The sequence below is a fragment of the Linderina pennispora genome, assembly GCF_002104995.1.
Source record: "Linderina pennispora strain ATCC 12442 chromosome Unknown DL89scaffold_10, whole genome shotgun sequence".
NCBI lineage: Eukaryota > Fungi > Kickxellomycota > Kickxellomycetes > Kickxellales > Kickxellaceae > Linderina > Linderina pennispora.
Genome location: NW_024468258.1, coordinates 13,540 through 29,447, shown reverse-complemented (window position 1 = coordinate 29,447; position 15,908 = coordinate 13,540). Strand labels below are relative to the sequence as shown.

General features: G+C 50.6%; 7 protein-coding genes across 7 annotated transcripts; 2 read left to right on the top strand and 5 right to left on the bottom strand.

The window, feature by feature from the left end:
* Window positions 1–281: 281 nt before the first annotated feature.
* Window positions 282–1,080, bottom strand: DL89DRAFT_294045 (NAD dependent epimerase/dehydratase; the record flags this gene model as incomplete). The annotated part of the gene is made up of 2 exons (XM_040890461.1): window positions 282–785; window positions 871–1,080. The coding sequence occupies 2 exons, from the start codon at window positions 1,078–1,080 to the stop codon at window positions 282–284; spliced, it is 714 nt and encodes a 237-aa protein (XP_040741912.1).
* Window positions 1,081–3,871: 2,791 nt separating this feature from the next.
* Window positions 3,872–5,107, bottom strand: DL89DRAFT_26502 (uncharacterized protein). The gene is made up of 2 exons (XM_040886485.1): window positions 4,766–5,107; window positions 3,872–4,666 (listed from the first exon to the last, which is right to left on the bottom strand). Exons 1-2 carry the CDS (start codon window positions 4,854–4,856, stop codon window positions 3,999–4,001), a joined length of 759 nt encoding a protein of 252 aa, XP_040741911.1. The 5' UTR covers window positions 4,857–5,107; the 3' UTR covers window positions 3,872–3,998.
* Window positions 5,108–5,733: 626 nt separating this feature from the next.
* On the top strand, window positions 5,734–7,180 carry DL89DRAFT_268631 (queuine tRNA-ribosyltransferase). The gene has a single exon (XM_040887984.1). It carries the CDS (start codon window positions 5,854–5,856, stop codon window positions 7,135–7,137), a length of 1,284 nt encoding a protein of 427 aa, XP_040741910.1. The 5' UTR covers window positions 5,734–5,853; the 3' UTR covers window positions 7,138–7,180.
* Window positions 7,181–8,597: 1,417 nt separating this feature from the next.
* On the top strand, window positions 8,598–9,681 carry DL89DRAFT_268630 (trypsin-like serine protease; the record flags this gene model as incomplete). Its single annotated transcript, XM_040887983.1, is given in 2 exon segments — window positions 8,598–9,621; window positions 9,639–9,681. 1 exon segment carries the CDS (start codon window positions 8,598–8,600, stop codon window positions 9,537–9,539), a length of 942 nt encoding a protein of 313 aa, XP_040741909.1. The 3' UTR covers window positions 9,540–9,621; window positions 9,639–9,681.
* A 180-nt stretch (window positions 9,682–9,861) lies between these two features.
* DL89DRAFT_268629 (uncharacterized protein) lies at window positions 9,862–11,731 on the bottom strand. The gene has a single exon (XM_040887982.1). It carries the CDS (start codon window positions 11,680–11,682, stop codon window positions 9,898–9,900), a length of 1,785 nt encoding a protein of 594 aa, XP_040741908.1. The 5' UTR covers window positions 11,683–11,731; the 3' UTR covers window positions 9,862–9,897.
* A 1,503-nt stretch (window positions 11,732–13,234) lies between these two features.
* On the bottom strand, window positions 13,235–14,674 carry DL89DRAFT_258695 (uncharacterized protein; the record flags this gene model as incomplete). The annotated part of the gene is made up of 1 exon (XM_040885628.1): window positions 13,235–14,674. The coding sequence occupies one exon, from the start codon at window positions 14,672–14,674 to the stop codon at window positions 13,235–13,237; it is 1,440 nt and encodes a 479-aa protein (XP_040741907.1).
* A 680-nt stretch (window positions 14,675–15,354) lies between these two features.
* DL89DRAFT_268627 (uncharacterized protein) lies at window positions 15,355–15,504 on the bottom strand (the record flags this gene model as incomplete). Its single annotated transcript, XM_040887981.1, has 1 exon — window positions 15,355–15,504. The coding sequence occupies one exon, from the start codon at window positions 15,502–15,504 to the stop codon at window positions 15,355–15,357; it is 150 nt and encodes a 49-aa protein (XP_040741906.1).
* Window positions 15,505–15,908: the final 404 nt, after the last annotated feature.

Genomic DNA, 15,908 nt, shown 5'->3' with positions numbered 1-15,908 from the left:
TCTTGCTTAGATCCGGTTCTTCCAGCTGGCACATTAGCGCATTAGCGCTTCGACAGTTTTGCAGATCGAGTGACCGCAGTCAGGTGGGTTTATTCCTAGGCAAAAGGCATATGCTCCGAAGGCATTAGTGGCGATATGTTGCTGTTTTGCCACGACGTTTGCAGAGCGCGTGTAAAAACATAATAATAGCAGGGCTTGCCATATGTCCCCTAGCGTCTAATGTACAAATGGTTTCAGAGCCAGTGGGTTAACCGTGTATTGTATCAAGCTAAAAGTGCGGTCTAGAGGGGGTTGATGATGCGGCCCTCCATGCCAGCATTGACGTCCATGACATGCCCAGTGATATTACCCGACGCCTTCTCGCTGGCCAGGTACAGGATAGCATTAGCGATATCCTGCGGCTCCGAGATCTTGTTCAGCGGCGACGTGGCAAACGCCTTCTTCACAACATCCTGATCCTTGAGCGCCGGCTCGGCCATCGCCGTGCGGATCCACCCCGGGGCCACCGAATTAACACGTCCCTTGGGGCAAATCTGCACAATCTCGTTCTTCAAGCTAAGCGTCAGCCCGTACATCATAGCGGACTTGGACGCGGAGTAGTCTGCATGGTACCATTCGCCAAACTTGCCGGCAGTCGAGCCCACCATCACGACGGCGACGTTATCCTGGACATTGTGCTTTTCCAGCTGCTGCATGAAGTGGCGGATGGCCAGGAAGCTGCCAGTGAGGTTGACGTTAATGGTGTTGTTCCAGTGCTCCAAAGACATGTCCTTTACCAGTAGTGGCTGGGTGGGCCAGATGCCGTGGTTGACGATCAGGACTTGGACAGGGCCAAAACTTGGAAATTGCCGACTCGAATGCCTGCGAGACAGAGGATTCGTCGGTGATGCGGGCCTGGACAGCGAATGCACGGTCGGGGAACTCGTGGAGGAGTGGGTCCAGTGTCGTACTGTTGGAGTTGTAGTGCAGCGTGACAAAAGCGCCTTGGTCGAGGAATGCACGGGATGTGGCGAGGCCCACGCCGCCAGAGGCGCCAGTGACAAACACATGGACGTTCTTTAAGCCGAGGAAGTCTGCCATTAGTGGAAAAAAGTAGTGATGGAAGATGGAGCTGAGGCAAAGCAGCAGACGGTCTGGTCGTGGGAAATTTGACAGTATTTATTTCATCTGGAGGAGGGTCTGGTCTACAACAGGTGAGTCATCCGCTGTTGGTATGTAATAGCGATGCGGCCAGTATGGGCAGTGTCGGCGAGAAGAACGTCGCCGTGTTGACCTTTTGCTCGCGCATGATATGCGTGATAACATGGTCAGGCGGGAACGGGTTCGTCAGATCCTCCTCCTCGGGCGATGACGGCGCATTGGACAGTGACGCTGGGTTATCGCCATGATGATGGTCATTGAACTCGTACCGCTTCTCGTCGCCGCGGATGTCGCCGACGCAGCTCTTGCGCTTATTCGCGGCAGCGGGCTCCCCGGCAACCAGCCCTTGGTCATCATAGCACAGGCTATCGGCAGAGGAGTCAACCGAGGGCGACCTTACCGGGAACGTGGACCGGCTGGTCTCGACTGCAAGCTCCTGGCGCGTCTGCGGGCTGGGCACCTGAAGCAGCAGCTCGGGCCGGCCCAGGGCTTTCAGGATGTTGGTGAAAATATACAAGGCCGGGCCCCAGCGGTCCAGCGAGCGGATCATGGCCAGGATCCGAGCCAAACGCAGCATTGCGCACCAGGCCAGACGCGGCGAGCTCGACTGCACACGACCCACATACACCAGAGCGAGCTGGAACAGAGCGCCGATGATCACGGTGGTGAACGCATGCAGGTCGACACCGAACTGGTACGTGAATTTGAGCATGCTGTAGACATGCGTGGCGGCCTCGGCCGACGCCTGCACTGACAGTTTGAAGGCCTCGGCATCATCCTCGTATGTGTTCAGAATCGGCGTGGTGCCGGCCAGACGCGGCAGCTCCTGCACCGAGAACGCCTTGGAGTACTGGAAGTTGCGTACCATGTCGAGGTCCTCATGCAGCAGAATCATCAGTGCAATGCGGTGGGCCCTGATCCGCGCCTGGTCGAACATGATGTGCACGTACAGGATCTCCATGGTGCGGCCCACGCCCTGATTCCACTCTTGGCGCTTCTGCCACATCTCGTTCTCGCTCAGACCCTCCAGGTTCATGCGCCGCCGCCGCATATCCAGGGTCTGAGTGTGGCGCGCAAGCTCGGGCAAATCGCCACGCAGATATGGCGGCAGAGACTCGCGCCACTCGACCATCTGGCGGTCCCACTCGCGCAAGTATCCGATGTACGACCGGGTGGTCTTTTCCCCACGCAAAACCTTGTTGAAGCGGTTCGAGATCTTGTACTGCTTGATGAACAGTTCGCACAGGATCGCCAGGATGTCGCCCATGGGCGTGGTGGAGATCGGATATGGCGGTGCGGCGATGCGGAAGCCAAACTCCTGCGTCGCGTCAGGCACGAAAATGTGCTCGGCGAAGAAATCGTCGTGGTGCGGCAGGTCCGGCATGAAGTCGCGGTCCTCGGGCGCGTCGATGCGGAAGATCTCGGTCGAGAAGTACAGCGTTATGTACAGCCGCCAGTACGACCGGATCAGAAGCTGGTAGTTCCAGTCCATGCCGTTGGCGTCGGGTGTTTTGCGCACCCCGCGCCACGGGTACGGAGCGCCGCGGAACTTGACCGCCGTGATGATCTTGAACGCCATGCAGTGGTGCTCCAGCATAGGCGCAAACCGCGCTGACTTGAACTCATACGAGGACAGCATCAGCAAGGCCTGCACGCTGATCATGCTCGGGTTACGCGAGTCCGTCGGCGCGTCCTTGACTGCCAATGCATAGCAGACTTCGTCCAGGTTCGGTGGCAATGCGTCACGCAGTGACTCTGGCAGTGTCCACGACCGACATGCATCAGCAATGGTCGCCAGCAGATGGTACTTTGGCACATCGTAGCCCTTGACGCGCATCCAGAACAGCCGCGTGCTGTAGATGCCGATGCGCGAGCAGTCGTGGACCACATGTGTGATCAGCAGGTTGTACAGGAGCTCGGCGCTACCCAGCTCTGGATACTCTGTGACAATGTCGCGTAGAATCACCGGGATTGTGTCGTTGTTCAGTTGCGACACTGTGCTGGTAATCGACGCGTCGCGGCCGCGCCCGCCAATACTGCCATTCAGGTGCACCGACCGGTCCATGTATGGGTTGTCGGCCAGTGGCTCGCTGGTAGCATGCATGTCGAAATCGCAGATCGGAATTCTCTGCTGCTGGATGCTGGAGCTGCTGTCTGACTGTGCAAGGCCGCTGGATCCCGCCGGAGCTTGCGTTGTTGACACGCGCCGGCTGCTGGCCAATGAATTGCTGGTGGCCAATGAATTGCTGCTGGCCAATGAGTTGTTGCTGGCCAATGAGTTGTTGCTGGTATTGGAGATTGCATCGCTCTGCATGTGAGCTGCAAGCACAGGTGAATTATTGACAAAGTGCTTGGCAAACGCCGAAGAAACACCATGGCTCAGGATCCCGGTGGTCGCGTTCGGCGTCACAAACGGCGTCCGGGGCTTCGTCGGCCATGTTCCCTCTACCAGATTGTTAGCGGTAGGCGCTGATTGGACCCTGTTCATAGTTTGCTGCTGGCTAGGAACAATCGCTGCACCTGACGCATATGGACCTGGCACGGGATGCTTGGGCTGCTGCATATTTCCCACAGCAAGCAGCTGGCTGTTGAGCGTGCCTGACATAATGTTGCTGCTAGTGGTGGGCGAGTTGACTAGATTCAGCGATGCCAGTGCGTCTGTGGTGAATGGCAGCAGCCGATTATTGTCTGTCTGCAGTAGCAGATTGGGCGATGCCGACGTGTACAGCAGCGGCGACTGCACCCCACCCGAAATATTTTGCTCCGAGGGCGTTGCGCTACTATTGCCAGCCGCCGGCACCTGGTGCAGCTGCTGCAGAAAGTCCGGCGACAGCGCAAACAGATTCGACGCCTGCAGATCACTGGAGAAACGGCGTTACATTGCTTTGTATGCCCGGTGCCTGCGGGCTCACTGGCGTTGCCAGATTCGGCAGTCCCAGGGCCACATCCATCGGTACTAGGTTGGCTAGGCTGTTGTTCATATTGCCTGGTCCAAGCGTATTTATATTGCTCGCAATTGGGTATTGTGGAGCCGAGATCGGCGGCGGCAGTGGCGGCTGTTGCACTGGGTTGTTTCCAGGTGCTGTGGCCACCGTGGGTGATGCTGTCAGCAGCGAGTCGTTCATCCAGAAGTTCATGCTCTGCAGAATCGACGGCGGCAGAATATCCGACTCATTAATAAGCGACGTGCCAAACAGTGCTGACAGCGGCAGGCTATCGTCCACTGTCGCTGCTTCGCCTGTTGCTATTGGTGCCGGCTCCATGGTTGACGCCAGAGTGGCTGTCGCCACTGCCGCTTCTGTCTGTTGCTGCTGCTGCTGCTGCTGCTGCGGGACATCTGACGACGCATTCTGCGGTGCCTCAGTCAGCTTCTTTGCTGACTTGTCGTCCTTTGCTGCTGCGCCGCCTGGATTGAGCCGTCGTTTGTATCGCGCTGACCGCCGATAAATACATGGCTGGTGCCGCCGGGCACAGTGTGCGCAGGTCGGCTTATCGCCCGAGCACTTTATCTTTCGCTGTCTGCAACCTACAGCACAGAATAATTAAACTCGTCGAGCTATTTAATATATTTGGTGTTCACATTTGCTGCATCGCTCAAAGCCAATTCAACAACTGCCCAACTTACTCTCGCACGACTTTAGCAAGGGAATAGTAACCAGCGGGCCCTGTGCTTGCTGCGCTTGCTGCGCTGGCTGCGCTTGCTGCGTACTGTCCATTAATATTAGAGGAACCCCTCGTCCAAGTAGTAAAGCGGAGAGAAAAAAAAGGTGGAAAAGCTGTAAATAATTAGGTGATAAAAAGTGCAAATGCAGCTTCTGTGGAGAAAGGTGTGCTCTCCAGCGCCTGGCCCATTTGCTCTTTTCTGTGTTTGCGAGGTTTTTGAGCCTGTCTCGCGCTGGAAATGCCGCACCATGAGCGTGCCGTTTCGTAAAAACGAGAGCTGAGTAATCTGTGTTGACTAAACAAGGGATGATTGGCACAGTCTGCGCTGGAAAATTTTTTTTTTTGCTGTGGCCGGTTTCCATATAGGGCCCCGGCGACTAGGCATGGAGAAATAGCTTTTCTTTTGCTTGGGATGATTGCACAGGGTCATGGCATATCTTGCCAGTGCGCTCTGTATATCCCCATACGTAACTGGACTGAGTTGATTAGTGGCCAAGAAAAACCCAGTATAAACCAGTTTTTTGCAAGTTGAGCTGGCTGATGGCCCCACTCTTGCCCTGCCCTGCCCTGCCCTCTCTCCCGGTGTCGAGTGGAGAGCACAGATGCAAGGAGATATGGCCATTCTTTTGTGCTCACAATTCAGATTGCTGCTCATCCCCCAGGCACCTGCTGCTGCGGCAGCGTCCAGGTGCGGGGGAATAAATGAAACAAGGCCAATTGTGTCACTTGTGCGATGCTGCTTTTGGGCCAGCGATTTCTCCTTTTGTTGGCACCCACCAGTCGGCAAAACCAAATAGGCGGTACAGGATCTGATCACCCACGCGATCAACAAATTAGAGTCGCCCATCTCCCTTGCCCCCAAAAAAAACTGCAGCCCGTCGTCAGCCACCACCGGTACACACCAGTTCCTAATGCTCCGGCCGCATTAATTTTCTCCCTTGTCTCTGCAAAATTTGTCTTTCCCCCTTGTATTCTGTTCTCCACACGTTGCTGCCTCTACTCTCCACACTCCCAACTCGCCGTATCCACTGGTCTTTTGCCAAGCGATTCATGACGATCAGCAGCTTCGACAGCCTGACGCCTATCGAGACGTCGACGAGCCCGGCGCTCAAGTTTGAGGTCTTGGCCAAGTGCTCCACCACCAAGGCCCGCGCCTCAAAGATGACCCTGCCGCACTACACCGCGCACACACCCATGTTCATGCCAGTCGGCACAATGGGCACGATGAAGGGCGTCACGACCAAGCAGCTCGAGGCCCTCGACTGCCATGTTATCCTCGGAAACACCTACCATCTGGGATCGCGGCCCGGTGCCGAGCTGCTGGACAAGGCTGGCGGCCTACACAAGTTTATGAACTGGAACCGCGGGCTGCTGACTGATAGCGGCGGTTTCCAGATGGTCTCGCTGCTGAAGCTGGCGAATATCACCGAAGAGGGCGTCGAGTTTGAGAACCCGCATGATGGCAAAAAGATGATGCTGACACCTGAAATGTCCATTGGCTTGCAGAACTCGATCGGTGCCGACATCATGATGCAGCTGGATGACGTCGTTTCGTCGCTGACCACCGGCGCCCGCGTCGAGGAGGCAATGTGGCGGTCGATTCGCTGGCTCGATCGAGGCATGGCCGCGCACAAGCGCCCGAACGAGCAGAATCTGTTCCCAATCGTCCAGGGCGGACTCGATCCGAACCTGCGCACAATATCCGCCCAGGAGCTGTCCAAGCGCGACGCTCCCGGCTATGCGATTGGCGGACTCAGCGGTGGCGAGGCCAAGGATTCGTTCTGGCGCATGGTGACCTTGTCCACCGATGTCTTGCCCACCTGCAAGCCGCGGTACTGCATGGGCGTTGGATATGCGGAGGATCTGGTCGTATGCTCGGCGCTAGGCGTCGACATGTACGACTGTGTGTTCCCCACCCGGACTGCTCGCTTTGGTAACGCGCTGGTGCGCACCGGATCCATGTCGCTTCGCCAAGGAAAGTACAGCGACGACTTCCGGCCCATTGACGAGGACTGCGACTGCCCAACGTGCAAAAACTACACGCGCGCCTACATCCACACAGTGGCAACCAAGGAAACCACTGGCTGTCATCTGATCACAATCCACAACATCGCCTTCCAGATGCGCCTGATGCGCGATATCCGCCAGGCCATCGTCGATGACCGGTACCCGCAGTTTGTCCGCAGCTTCATACGCCGGCGCTTTGGCAAGACAGTGCCGGCCTGGGTCGTCAACGCGCTAAAGTCTGTCAATATCGATTTGACTGTCGCTGACGAGGACGGGTATTCGGCAAAACCCATCAGCGAGGACTTCCAGAGGGAGCCCAACAACTAGAGATCACTATTGTTAGAAGAATCAAAACGGTCCTGTTGAAAACACTAGGCCTGCCGTCTGTTGCAGCCATTCAAGGTGTGGAAGGATGTGTGTGTTTAGGCTGAAGCTGCCGGATTCGCCGCAGGTTGCCTCGCCTCTGGTGTTGGTGCCGAAACTAACCAGCCCAGCGACATATGCTGTTCCATTGTAGCTGACCGTTATGCCAGACCCCGAATCACCTATGACAGAAGTGTTAGCTATGTGCCTTTTGTCTGCAGTCAGTGGCACGGACATATAAGCTATGTTTCACAATTACCTTGGCACGAGCCGACACCTGGATTGAGGTCGTGGTTGATGCAAAATTGTAGACCGTTGTTGCTGGAAAAGTTTGGTGCCACCTGCCTGCAGTCGTCTGGAGATCCCAGGTATGCTGTTCCGGTCATCAGTGACATTGCGTTTGATCTGGTCGCTGTTTGGGTATTGCCCCATCCGTAGAGTGTTACCTGCTGCTGTGGATTGAGTGGGCCATTGTATATGGAAATGGCCTCCACATGATGGCTGTCCAACTTTAATAGCGGTGTTGTTATCACTGCTATGTCGTTTATAATTATCGCCCCTCGTCCTTCGGGTCCTAGACTGGCCGAGAAACCAGGGTGACTGACTACATCAACAGCCTGTAAGTACTTTTGGTTGCTTTCGAGGTTCGAGCCATAGTTCACGTATATGCTTGAAGGTGGGTGTGGGATGCCAGTAGCCAGATCCACTACGCAATGTGCTGCGGTAATCACCGTCGTGCTGCCTATTATTACACCACCGCAAGCTGAGTAGCGTGGTGGATGGGTTGGTATCAGGATATGTGCTAGAAATGGTGCACGGCCTTCTGGTGCAACCGTACCATTCGTGATCCTTGAAACGTCTCTTGCATTAAAAACTGGTGATGAAACCGCTACCCGTAGGTACGCAATTGCAGTAGGTATGATAAGCATAGCAGAAGCAGATATAAATGACTGGATATTGTTTCAAGGCAGCAATTAATGAGAAGGAGAGTGGCTGTCAGGACTGATGTGCCAAGAGCAAGGATGATCGTTTATGCCTATTCGTTGTATATAGCCACCCTGCTCTATCGTTCCCGATGGCTTGGCTTGCGACTGGCACAAAGAAGCCAAACGAATAACGAGATGAGATGGTATCCATATATTCAATTTATTAATCCAATATATTAATCTGCAATAACACTTGCAGGTATAGTTGGCCAAAGGGGACATTGCTCTATAATCAACCAAAATTGCATTGGCAAAATAGGGCACATCTCAATGTGTGGCAAATATGAATGAGATTGATACTTATTCCCCAGTCACTGAGTGCCTATGATTCTGATTGCTGCCACCGCTTTTATTCCAACGACATTATTTGGAGTTGGTGCCAATGTGACGCATGTTTATTTGTTCTTCTAGTTTTATTTTCGGTGCATGTTTAGTACTATGAAAACTATGCGTTTACTTGCCGCATTATTTCTTATGTTCCCTTTTCTCCATGGGACAACCGCCGAATCGCATTATGGCAATGCACGGGTTACTAATGGGACACTGGTGGCAAGCGGCGAAGCACCGTACTTTGTTCGCTTGAAAATAATAACCTCCCCATTTGCTAAACGCCTATGCGGTGGTACACTAGTGAACAACTCGACCGTAATTACTGCAGCCCATTGCATCCGCAACTCTGATGACACTGCTGTGGCAACTACACTCACCACATTTATATACTATGGTAACAATGATAGCGCCAAGCAGTATGTAACAAGGGCAACCTCTATTCACGTTCCACCTAGCTATGACTCTGTTGAGGTTAGGCATGATATTGCGGTCATCAAAATTCCGCCACTGGAGTTTGTGAAAGGCAAAGTAGAGTTCTTGAGCATTTACAATGGCGATATTCCACCCCACAGTGAAATGAGGGTATTTGGTTGGGGATTAACCACGACTCACGGATCAAGCAGAGATATCGCCTCATCATTGTTGACAAACTATGTGTATATCTCAGAACCAAAGGAGTGCCAATGGGTTGAGTCCAGGTACACTGACGCTAATGGTCCGCTGATATGCGCAAACAACCACTACCACATCGGTGCTGATGTTTGTTCTGGCGACTCTGGGGTGGGGACTATAATCTACGTTGAAGGAGCTCCATATATGGCTGGTATCGTTAGCTACGGGTCCAGCATAAGCGGTGAATTGACCTGTGGTGAAGATGGCGGATTTGGTCTCTATACCCACATTTATCAGTACATCAATTGGATAGCGTCAATCAATGATACTGCTCTAATCATTGGCCCAGAGCAGCCAGCGCCATATAAACCACTGGCCCTAGAAATCCTTCAAAAACCCGCTCCACGGCATTTTTGTATTTTTATGCTGTGCATTTAAATAAACGACTACGTGTTAGTTCTGCCGAGATCCAGGACACACAAATCACCGTCCGAACGCGTATCAAGGGCTTAGCACATAATTTGGTCGCTTTTCTTTATGTTTAAGCAGACAGCATAAGGAGCAGACATCTGGATAAAACACGTGTTGACCAGAACCCTGCCGCCACACGTGATTTATGCAAAAGCAATAGCCTTGGAGGTAAATTAGAAATAAGAGAAGCATGAGAAATATACATGGCGCGGTTACCGGTGGATGACTGATATTGAATGATGTTTGCAATAGTACATCTGAATGTTGCTGTCACACTCATCATCATGCTTCAAATAAAGATAGTATTCAGTGTCTCATTCATCTATTAGTATTCGAATTTCGGAATATCGCCTGGCATTAGCGTACAATGTCTGTGCAATTGCATGCTGAAGAATTCGACGTGCCTGATACCTGGACAGAGCTGAGTGAACATTACTGTAGCCCTGCAAAGCTCAATAAAGTTGAAATGCTCGACGCGTTCAAACCGCAGATTCACGAGCTTTAGACTAATCGATGGGAACCGTGCCTGGAGTTCTGCGAGCGAGCCAAGATCAGCGCATATCGGGCCCATATGTGACTGGAGAAAATCGACATGCGAGTTTTCTGTCTCGATGACAAGTTTCCGAGTATCATGCAGCAAATCGTCGGATGCGCTTTCATCTTCGTTGATATCGGAATCCGTCTCATCACACTTGCCAACACAATACGAGTGCAGATTATCTGTGTGGCAAAGCTCAGCATTCCGTTCCAGCGAAATAGACAGCCGATGGAGCTGTGGCAGCGTTATTAGGACACCGACTGTCTGTGGAACCGTAAACTTGACTGATCCCAAGTTAAGGATGCGCATGTTTTGACTAAGGTCGCCTGGAGTGAACTGAAGATCGCCGAACCGAGCTGTGTGTCTGGGATTGAATCTTAATACCGATGCCTTTCGTCCAATCGCAAGCACAATCTGAATATAACGGCTGAGAAGTCCTTCGGGGAAATAGTAATCATCAAGGAAATCAACGTAGTCCAAAGCTGGATACCTGCCGACGATATGCATGCCACTGCTTTCAAGGACCCTGAAAAGGTTTTCGTCAATGCACATGGAAGTCTCCCGAAGTGTCCGTTCATTTCCTCGGAAGACGATGGCGTCCGAGTAAGGGTACTCGCCATTGCAAACAAATTTTTCCAGAATTGGAAACAGAGTAGTACCCGCGCACGCACCTGTGTTAATAGTATCCGTCGATGCAAAATAGCGTGCAAAGATCTTCAAAACACGGACTCGGGGGTATACAACCACATCGCCAGACTCCTTAAGGGCCATTAACCGAAATGGTTCAATTGTCCAGGATGTCAAGGAAATATTCTCCAGTGTCTCAGAATGGCACTGAATCAGTTCTCCAACAGAGGTGGTTCCATTGGTGTTGTAGATACTGATACTTTTGAGCGGAACAGGGCATGTAGCTGCGATTGAAATCCCGTTGCACGACATTAGTTCTGCTGATACACCCGAAACCTTGGAGGATAATCTGTTGAAAAGAAATGCGAAAGGCTGGTGATTCGGTAGGGGCCAACGGGGGTCCATGCAAACCAACTCGAGTAACCTTGCATTGGGAAGGAGTCTATCGAGTCGGCTGCAGAACACGCCAATATTGTTGTAGCTAATCTTTTGAGCAGGAGTAGGGTTGTTGCTAACAATGGATAAGCTTAACGTCAGGCGTTTGACATTGGGTAGGATCATGTCGTCAGAAACAACAGCCCCGAACTGTGCAAGTGCCTTCCCATCAAAAATGTCAGCCGATTGTATATGGAAGTTCAGCGATTTTATGTGGTCACCTAAACCCAAGCCTAGTGCATTTTCAAAAACACGTGGCATGGAACGACGACAGCATGAGCACTTTAAGCAGCGAAGGCAACCTGTCTGACACCACGTCACGTCCTGGTACAAATCAGCCAAGATTGCATAGCGCCAGCTGCGACAAATACCAGCTAGTGGAAGCACAAGCATGAGCCCTGAGCAGCTCAGCTTCTGCATAGGATTGTATTTGTCTGCATCGTAAACTGCTGAATACCGGCTGATCAGTTCGATGACAATGTGCGGCAGATTTTGTGCTAGAGGAGCCATTAGTGATATAGAGACAGTAGAAATAATGATAAAACTGTATATTTCTAAGCAAGGTGGTAGGAAGAAGGAAAGTGGAAAGGGTCTGTATCCAACTAGTGGTACATAAGAGCCAACCTGTTGTGCTGTGATCTGAGATCAGCAGCCATTTGCTGCGGCCACAGCAATTTTTAAACTGGCAGATGCTGATTTTGTTAGAATCTCGAGGTCCAATTACTGTTGTTGCGGTAACAAGGGGATAAAGCATGAATATCAAAACTAAAGAAAAAAGGAAAGGAGAAAGGAAACCTACTAATGCCAAGCACTGGCCTTTATGAAGATTTTGCTGCTGTGCGGCATCTGACCTCCTCAGTGAGACCAGGGCGACAAGCTGTGATTGTAGTGATCACAGGTCTCCACTGGATATCTCCATTGGTTTGGCATGGGGGCTGCTCTTATTGTTGGTCGACCTGATAACTTCCATAGTGTCATCATGTAAAGTAAACTGGGGCGTTATACGTGACGTTTTAGAAATACGAAATGAGAAAATACTAAGCGGCTAAACCGATAAAGAAGCGAAAAAGAAAAAAGGAAAAGTTCTTTCGGAGAGAGGCTCAGCATCACATAGGTGGTGGCCTAACACAGTGACTAGTCGATTTAGGGCTAACCATGTAGTCCATCAACTAGTGTCCAACATCCTCCGTAGTCGATGATGTTTGTGTGTTTCTTCCCAATATGAATGTGACATGCTTCTCATGAGTGGCCTTTGGTAGAGACTTTGTAAACACATCCGCTGGCATCTCAGAGCCAGCTAAGTGCGAGATTTGGAAAAGCCCATCGTCATACGCTTCAGTAAGCAAGTGCCAGATGACCCTAACATGTTTGGTACGCCGATAGTTTGATGGATATTTCACCAGAGCAACTGCTGTTGTAGGCCTAGCGTGCACGGTAGGTGATGTAAGGCAAAAAAAGAGAACAGATAACGTGTAGCAAAAAGTACCTGATGTATGAATGTGTGTATTTTTCATGTAGCGCAGATTCTGAATAAGCTATTAAACGATGATATCGCAATCCAGAAATGTGCAAGTATTATGAGTGTATCAACAACAGACAGTGACAGACTCAAAGATCATGTATTGATGAGGAAAACTAAAGAGAAAAAGAAAAAGAGAGGCGAGCGCAAGGGTCTTATACCATTGCTCAGGTGGGACAGTTAAAAACAAAAAAGAAATAACAACAGGATGGAAAAACCACGTGTGGTTCAGAGTAATCGGATAGAAATTCTAACAGTATAATTACTTCAAAAGTGGGAGAGCTGCTGGCAGGGTAGGAGCTTTTTCTCTATTTCGCAACCCCATACATTTATGAAACCTGTTCTCCATGGATATGAAGTTTAACTATCATTAAAGTGGATGCGGCGTAGCTGCATGCTGCAAGCACCTGCTACTCGGCATCTACCTCCATCCAAAATATATTGTATTTTGTGGATCCTCTGCTTACAAACAACTAGTCTGCCATGATAATGCCACTCACTTCTTGCCACACATCATTGGAATACGGAATAGGTACGTATATATTAGTAAATCAGCTCACTAAACTCGCTCCAGAATTCGTTCTTCATCACACTGTCCATAACCGAAGACGCATCAAAGTAATTGATAAGAATGTCCTTGCTTGGGGGAGGCGATGGAAGAATCATAAATGACCCCATGTTGAGCTCAGGAGGTACTGTTGAAAATGCTTGAACACCACTGCCAAAATCCGCAATGTACATCTTGAGAGAAGCAATATTAGAAGCACCAGTCAAAACCTTGTAGTTCATGGCAATGGCAAGGAAATTACCGGTACTCGTGTCCCCAGATTCAAGAATGTCAACAGTTTGTCCGATACGCGGGCTAGTTACGGCCGATACCCGTGACCGAATCTGACTAGCAACCATGGCAATAGTCTTGGGAGTAATCGGCAGATGTGCCTGGTGCATTGGGGTGAGAAAATATTCGGCCAATGCTGGGTTGCCCATGAAGTTCAACTCTGCCATTCCAAGATGATGGCGATAGTTGACGACAACTACAGTACAGTGTTCGCCTGCAGCTCCATTCTTCCGATCAGTGAGTTTTTTCAGCCATCCTCGATGCTTCCTTATCACAGCTTGTTCGTGGACCCTGTGTGCAACGGCAGAAATAATGTCGTTAGTGGACAGGCGTGTCCCGTGTGGCAGATGCTCGAGTACTTGACTGCGAAGCCCGTCAATCTTGGCACGTGAAATCCGGAATAGATGACCACGCGGCGAAGCAGAGTTGACCAAATAGCTCATCAGCCTTCTGCGCTTGTTGGGTGACAGCCACATGATGAAATCTGCCACACGGGACTTTACAGAAAGCACTTTGCTGGACGCTTCGCTAAGGGGTGCGCGCTCGCTCGGCAGGTGTTTCTTGATGATATCGGCACCAAAGCAATAGGTCACTTCCGCCACGGGTACGCCAGTTACTAGCGCACGTGTCTCATCCGCCCAGCGGTTGACGAATGTCATAATGGAGTTAGAATCTGCCACACCATGGTTGAAATTGACTGAAATTGCCATCCCGCTGTTGTCCTTTAGCCGCACAATGTGAACGTGCAGCAATTTGATCCTTCCAGTAGCCTTGTCGGGACATGGAACTAGCCCAACAGGAACCACATCATCGGGCCAGGTCGCAGGACTGAACCCAGATGACTGAATCTTGCTAAAATGCACCGATGACGCCGATTCACGGTAATCAGGCATGTTCAGATTGTCCTTGTCAACGATGACCTCCATTCCGCCGCCAGATGTCTGTTTAATATCACCAGCAAACCAAGGACAGAGGGTAAGAGTCCGATAGAACCCTTCCTTGAGCGTGTTGCCTGGCATGAAGTCCCCGGCCCCAGTGGCGTTGGCATAAAAGAAAAGAAACCGTAAGGCTATTTCCGAGAGCAGCATATCTAACCGACTGCAGATATACCTCTTTGATTCGACGCTGTTTACAAAGTGGTCCATAGTAAAGTGGCTAGGTAACATGAATTTGCAAGGAAGAGCTGAAGAAGAAATTTACTAGTGTCTTGCTTCTAGTATTTATACTGGAAGTATCACCTGTGTGAGAGCAAGTTTACTGGTGAGAATCAACCATGGGATAGAGTCAGAATCATAACAATTAGCCAATAAATTACCTGAAATAGTGCATTGTTAAGCATGGCCACTATACCCTTCAACCATTTGTATATATGGGAGTTGTTTATACACCAAAGTACATGCATACATTACTTTCTGTCATGGCTCAGCTCGGCTCGTCGTCACCGCTATATGTCTGCTCTGCCCACTGATAGGAAATCGGCATCCACGGTGGGAGTTGGCCGTAAATCATGGGATCCGCCACTGGTGGTTTGAATTCATGACTGACTACCTTCTTAGCACGGATTGCCACTTGGAACTGGGTCTGGCCTAGCCTAAGCCTCTTGATATCTGAGAACTTTACAAAGTGCTCAGGCACACATCTCCTCTTGACAATATATTTCACTTTTTATACACAATAACCGCTATACCATGGAAACACTATTAGAATCTCAAGATCCGATTACTGTGAACTACATAGTTTTTCATCCTGTTGTTCTTTTTTCATCCTCTTTTTAGCTGTGCGACCAGAGCGATGGTATAGAAACTTTTCGCTCGCCTCTCCCTTCCTACTTCTCTTTAGCATTCTTCATCAATATATATTCCTTGACTCTGTCACTTTCTATTGCTGATACACTCACAATACTCGCATATTTCTGGATTAAGATACTATCGCTTGACAGCTTATTCAGAATCAGCGCTACATGAAAGTTACACATACTCATATATAAAGTATCCTTCGCTACTTGTTTCTTATTTCCTTTTTCTTGCCCTACTACACACACTGTGTGCTCTGGACTTACAAAAACTTGTATTGGCAGTCCTTCTACTGAGGGCTGCTGGCAAAAAGCAGGCGAAAGGTTTGTGGCAGTAGAAATGCCACAGGTTTAAGGGTACAGATTCCCACATTCGCTTCAAGGAGTAGGAATCATACAGATTTCTGCACTTTGTCCGCTCCACCCCCTTATGCTTTGTTTGCAAGGCGCTGCTGTTTTCAGCTGTTGCTGCAGCATGAGTGCTGCAGTCAACGAACAATAAACCTAGCAATGGTTCCGCACAGCCTAGCCTCCTTTGCATGCATGCTATAAAAATAGTCAAGTTCCTTACGAGGCAACTCTTTCCT